The sequence below is a fragment of the Pelobates fuscus genome, chromosome 1 (assembly GCF_036172605.1).
Source record: "Pelobates fuscus isolate aPelFus1 chromosome 1, aPelFus1.pri, whole genome shotgun sequence".
Taxonomy (NCBI): Eukaryota; Metazoa; Chordata; class Amphibia; order Anura; family Pelobatidae; genus Pelobates; species Pelobates fuscus.
The window spans coordinates 124,461,393-124,467,392 of record NC_086317.1 but is presented as its reverse complement, the minus strand read 5'-3'; the positions used below and the strand labels follow the sequence as shown (position 1 = coordinate 124,467,392).

General features: G+C 41.2%; 1 protein-coding gene across 2 annotated transcripts in view; it reads left to right on the top strand.

Moving 5' to 3' along the window:
* The window catches only part of RPS6KA3 (ribosomal protein S6 kinase A3), a 153,003-nt gene that overhangs the window by 126,859 nt on the left and 20,144 nt on the right, over positions 1 to 6,000 (top strand). For both annotated transcript variants that reach the window (XM_063450207.1, XM_063450208.1), the window contains 4 exons: positions 1,683 to 1,753; positions 2,774 to 2,862; positions 3,040 to 3,104; positions 5,584 to 5,686. In XM_063450207.1, coding sequence (XP_063306277.1) covers positions 1,683 to 1,753; positions 2,774 to 2,862; positions 3,040 to 3,104; positions 5,584 to 5,686 — 328 coding nt within the window. The remainder of the gene's footprint in view (positions 1 to 1,682; positions 1,754 to 2,773; positions 2,863 to 3,039; positions 3,105 to 5,583; positions 5,687 to 6,000) is intronic.

Sequence of the window (6,000 nt, the reverse complement as noted above, 5' to 3'; positions counted from 1 at the left end):
TTTTTTAAGAACTGTAACCAGATTGTATTTAATCTTTTATTATAAGAATCTTTGCAGCATTTAAAATAATTATTTTTTTCTTTAATTACTTAGGTTTTAAATGACTTGTATGTAAAAATATCTAAAAATCTGGCTCCTACTTTCACAGAACGTTAGATCTCTCTGGCAGATTCATACACCTTTGGTTGGACTAAGGTAGAATCCCAACCATTAGAATCTTGCTACACTCCCCGCACAGAGCAGTGATGTCATCGGCCATCTCCCTGTGTGTTCTTGGTCCAAATTCGGAGTGCATTAGCTATTCTCTCTTGCTTAAATAAAGCCAAATGCGGTCAGAATTTGATCAGTCCAACCAATTCTGTATCATTGGTACGGATGAGGAAATCACTGTTTTAGTGAACTCATCCAAACCAATCTACAGCACCGGCATTGCAAATTATCATTCACTTGCTATGGAAATTTATTTTTTTATTAAAATAAAATGGTAAATAAAAATGCAGTGGGGGTCCATAAGACCCTCATTTTGCTACAATGGAGGAATGTTTCCTCCATATGCCTCTATTGGCCATCTGGTATGTCATAGGTATGGGGCCTGAAAAATTCCCCCATACCTCCACCTGTGGCCATCTGGTGAGGAATACTAGACATTTTAAGGGCGTGCATACTGTCCCCTCACCGGCCCCTACCCATGCTGGTGGGTAAGGGCACTAATAAATATAATATGGGGAAGGGCATATTGTACCCTCCTTTGAGACCCACCCATGCTTGCAGGTGGGGCCCTACGAAGTATAATATGGGGGCCTGCTGCCCCAATCAGGCTAATGGGTGGGGACGCTAATATTTCATGCTATGGCAGCTACCACAAAGCATGGGAAAATTTGCAATATGACCAAGAGCACTCTGATGGCCAATACTCGCTTCTCTCTCTTGTTTTAAAACCATATTTTTTAAAACTGATGTATTCAGAGTATTAATCTTCATTAAAGAAGTGATGGCTTTTTAAAGGAAGGTTATTTTATTTTTCTGTTATTACTGAGCATGTTTCGGAACTTGAAACATTTATGCTCTGATTAATTATTCCATTCAAGCTTTTTGCTGTAAACACTCTTATCAGAGAAAATGCAGTGTTTACATTACAGCCTAGTGATAACTCCACTGGCCACTCCTTAGATGGCTTCTAGAGGTGCTTCCTTCGGCAGTGCTGCAGAGTAAGCAGCACTGCCATTCAGTGTCTCCACCCTCTGCATGCAGACACTGAACTTTCCTCATAGAAATGCATTGATTCAATTCATCTCTATGAGGATATGCTGATTGGCCAGGGCTGTGTTTGACTTGTGCTGCCTCTGTCCATGATCTGCCTTCTTGACAGTCTCAGCCAATTGTATGGGGAAGCATTGTGATTGGCTCAGACTACCACTTCTGATGTCAGCAGACCGAGGCAGTTGACAGGCAAATGGGGGCAGAGCCAGGAGCTTCAGACTTGAATACAAGTAAGATTTTGCTATATTTAGGAAGGCCAGGGGGGGCGGGGGCTAGATTGTGGTTTTAACACTATAGGGTCAGAAGTATTTGTTTGTGTTCCTGACCCTATAGTACTCATTTAACACCAGTGATAATACATTAATTTGTGGTTTGTGATATTTGTTATTATTTTTTTAATTATGACTTTTTTGTACTTTTAGTTTGAAATGCTTACTGGTACCTTACCGTTTCAAGGAAAGGACAGGAAGGAGACCATGACTATGATTCTGAAGTGAGTAATTGCTACATATTGGAAACTACAAGATTGTAGTATGTGGTTTAATATAAGGTTCTTTTTGTTTTGTTTCATATAAAGTGAAACATTCATAGCCATGCACTGCTCCAGGCTGGATTTTATTTACATCCTCGAATAACAGAAGCCAGGGAATAAGGTTACAATCCCTATTAATTTTGGGATGTATAGTTAAAATAGCATATTTTGGAAAGGGCCATAGCACTGTAACCAGTATGACGATTAATGTATGACCTTTTAAAGAGGTGGTGTAATAATATGTGTAATGCGAAGAGTGCAGAGTCTTGTCTTATTCCTTATATAATAATGTGAGTTGGGTTGAGGTGGGGTTTCTTTTATCCTTTTTTTTATTATTATTTTATTTACTACCGTATATACTTGAGTATAAGCCGACCCGAATATAAGCCGAGGCCCTTAATTTTACCCCAAAAAAACTGGGAAACCGTATTGACTCGAGTATTAGACTAGGGTGGGAAATGCAGCAGCTACTGGTAAATTTCTAAATAAAACTAGATCCTACAAAATTATATTGAATATTTATTTACTGTGTGTGTATGAGTGCAGTGTGTGTGTATGTGTTGCAGAGCCTTGGTGGGGGGTGGGCATTTTTATTATTTTAATTACAAAAAATTGCTATATTATTTTTTTATTATTTATATTTTTATTATTTTTTTCATCTCCCCTCCCTGCTTGTTACATGGCAGGGAGGGGGGCTCTCACTCCCTGGTGGTCCAGTGGATGGGCACTGTGTAGGAGGGAGCTGCAGGAGAGGTAAGTAAGAGCTCTGCCAGCCCCCACAGCCCCCAGTCTGTATTATGGCACTGTAAATTGCCATAATACAGACACTGACTCGAGTATAAGTCGAGTTGGGGTTTTTCAGCACAAAAAATGTGCTGAAAAACTCGACTTATACTCTAGTATATACGGTACTTTTTGTCTACTCAGAATTCTGTTTATTACACTGTTTTCCTGATGGTATACTTGTATGCTACTATTTAGAGCCAAGCTTGGAATGCCACAGTTTCTAACGCCAGAGGCCCAGAGTCTCCTGCGCATGCTGTTCAAGAGAAACCCCACTAACCGTTTAGGTGAGCTAATCCACAAATTTTAACTCTTTTTTTTTTTTCATTCTGAGCATATGGTTTCTGTATAGCTGAATATTAAAAGGGAACCCATTAACTTTTGAAAATCAGTATATTTTTAACTAGTGTGATGAGTGTCTCTCTTTTTTTAAGATTAAACTGTGATATATAATTGCATTTCAGGAGCTGGTCCAGATGGCGTTGAAGAAATTAAAAGACATCCATTTTTTTCTACGATAGATTGGAATGTAAGTAGCAATATCAGAGGCAAGAAGATCAAAATCCTACACTGCTGTTTGTACAGTGTCTTGTACAGTGACTTTGTCCCAAAATGTCTGTTCTGCAGAGGCTTTTGGAATATACAGTTCAACCAACTGCATAAGTTCCACCCATCCGAGCCTTTGATTTGAACTACTGAATACCTATTGCCAGCCCCTTTCACCATTTGTTCTAAGGAACTGTACATGGTATTCCCCAGAGCAGTCCATGTGCATAACTGCAGCTTTAGTCCTTTCTAAACAAGAGACGTGGGTTCTTGCACAGTGTGCGTCCACACAACGCAAATATTTGTATGGTTAGAGGTGGAAATATATATTCTTCCTATGATCTTGCCATGCCAAATTGCAGGCTTAAAGCTAGAGTGATGTTCATAAATTGCATCACTTCAAATCAACTATGTTCAAGGACAGGGACCTCCTTGCATCCAGGGCCAGATCTACATGTCAGAAGCCTGTAGGCAAAGTATTTTAAGGAGCACCTGCCTCCCACCCAAAAAAAAAGATTCAATTAGATTAATGAATTTATTAACTGAACCTTGTAGACATAAAAAACATCTATAAATATTTTTATTTAGCATTTCTTTGAATCTGTAAGCATAGTGAGTGTGTGCAGCTGTGTGATACATGTAAAGTTAAAAATGTTAGGGAGGCGGGGCCTAGAGTCCAAGATGGCCAGGTGTGTTTTTTCCCTAGCTCCTGAGACATCGGCTAAAAACAAGCAATTTCATGCAAAAAAAATTCTATTATAGGGCATCCCAAGCTACAAGCAGATTGCTGAGCAAGCCCAGCACCAACTTTAACACCCGGACTGGACCACCCTGCGATACAGCTACCGGTACTTTACCGGAGGCCTACTAGGGCTGGTGTGTGTGGTTATCACGGTCCCCGTTCGAACAGTACAGTGGTTCTCTAGCCTACAATCCAGTGGCGTGACAAAATGGCCGCCATGCAGGCCCACTGGACCAGAGTTGGAGAGAGCTTTTCCTTGCGAAATTTGATGCTATATGCCAAAAGTTCTGGCACTGTGTATACCACAGATTCATACTCAAACCTCCTGCTACGCAACCGACTCGGAGTGATGTCTCAGCTGCCCGTTCCTCTTCTGGGCCAGGGGCCCTCCTGGAGATACCTCCAGCTCGCCGTTTACATTCCCAGGGGTTGATCTGGAAATCAGTGAATCTACGGGCCTATATTCCTACTATCTCGGAAAGGGGGATCTGTGGACATGGCCACAGGGCTGTATGGGAGCCTGATTTCCAAGATAACATGGTGCTGCAGCCCTGTGGTTCGAGACTAGTGCTAAAGCAGGATAACCAGCAATACCTAGCAAGTGTGGCGACAAGGAGAGGGGACACTGCCTCACCAGCATGCTGCAGTTACTTTCCCAGGATGGGAATCTGATAAAAGGGGACTTCTAGATAAAGGCCTACCTTTATGCTTTTTTTTTTTTTGTCCCACTGTTTTTTTTTGGGGGGGGGGGGTTAATTTGATTTCAACATGTTGTTGTCTTATACTTTTTATTTTGTGAACTACTACAAGGCTAGATATGACACTTTGTTGTGATGCCCAGTCAAAGTGGCCATTTCACTATTATGTGTGTGAAATTCAGTGTTAGATCGACTTAACTTACCACTGTGCATGGAAATACAAGTTATTCATAACCTCATAGTTGCACGCATTGCAACTAACATGCATGTCTCTCTTTGCATCCCCACTGTTACTCACACCTCGTAATACAGCTGTAGACATGTCTTGATTCTTACTTTACTAATACAAAAATGTGCTATTATATCATATGCCTTGACTTTGTCTGTTTTGAGAGGCCTGGTCATGCTGTTGTGGCATAACAAGTGTGTTTAAGCAGAGCACAGAAAAATGTCAACAAGAAAAAAAAAAATAATGTTAGAAGTGATTAGAGCAAAGGGGTCAGAGACAGGACAATTTCAGAGTTGGGTTATAAAGGTATTGGGATTAAAAGCTTGAGGGGTTAAGTTTAGGGTTAGGCAAGGGGGTGCTTAGGACATGTGAAGTTTGAAGAGTACATAGGATGTGTACTTAACATCCTATGTAAAGACCTTCCAACGGTCACGATTGGTGACACATGGGAACTGTCCCTTGCAGTAAAACATTAGCACATCATTAGGTGCTCTGCAGTGGGCACTTGTACCATGCATGGAGTGCTTCAACCCAGGGAGCCTGTCATTGGTTCCGTGAGCCTGCTTATTAAGGGTGTCACCAGTCTACTTTAATTGATAGCAGAGCTGAACGACAACCTATACAGTGTGCATCACTTATTGCTGCCCCTCCTGTAAAGCATTTCCAGTGTGATAGGATGTTAGGTGGAAAGTAATTGCACACACATACACGTGTATTACATATGTATATATTTTTGTATACGCAATATCATCCTTAACAGGCTATGTACAACTAATTTCTTTTTCTATTTCAGAAATTATATAGGAGAGAAATTCAACCACCTTTTAAACCAGCAACCGGGGGACCAGAAGATACTTTTTATTTTGATCCTGAATTTACTGCAAAAACACCAAAGGGTAAAAATAAGACATGTGTTAACACCATAAAGGGATACTATAAGTGCCAAGAATGCAAAGTTGTAATCATTGGCACTATAGCTCTCTCTGCCTTCCCCTCCCCCTGCCTGTGTGAATAAAGGGTTAAAAATACTTTACTTACCTGATCAAGATGGAGAGGAGGAGGAAAGCTCCCTGCCCGGCGCTGGAAAAAGAGGTAAGTTTAACCCCTTCCTCTCTCCAGAACCCGGCGGGAGGGGGTCCCTGAGGGTGGGGGCACCCTCAGGGTACTCTAGTGCCAGGAAAACGAGTATGTTTTCCTGGCACTAGAGTGG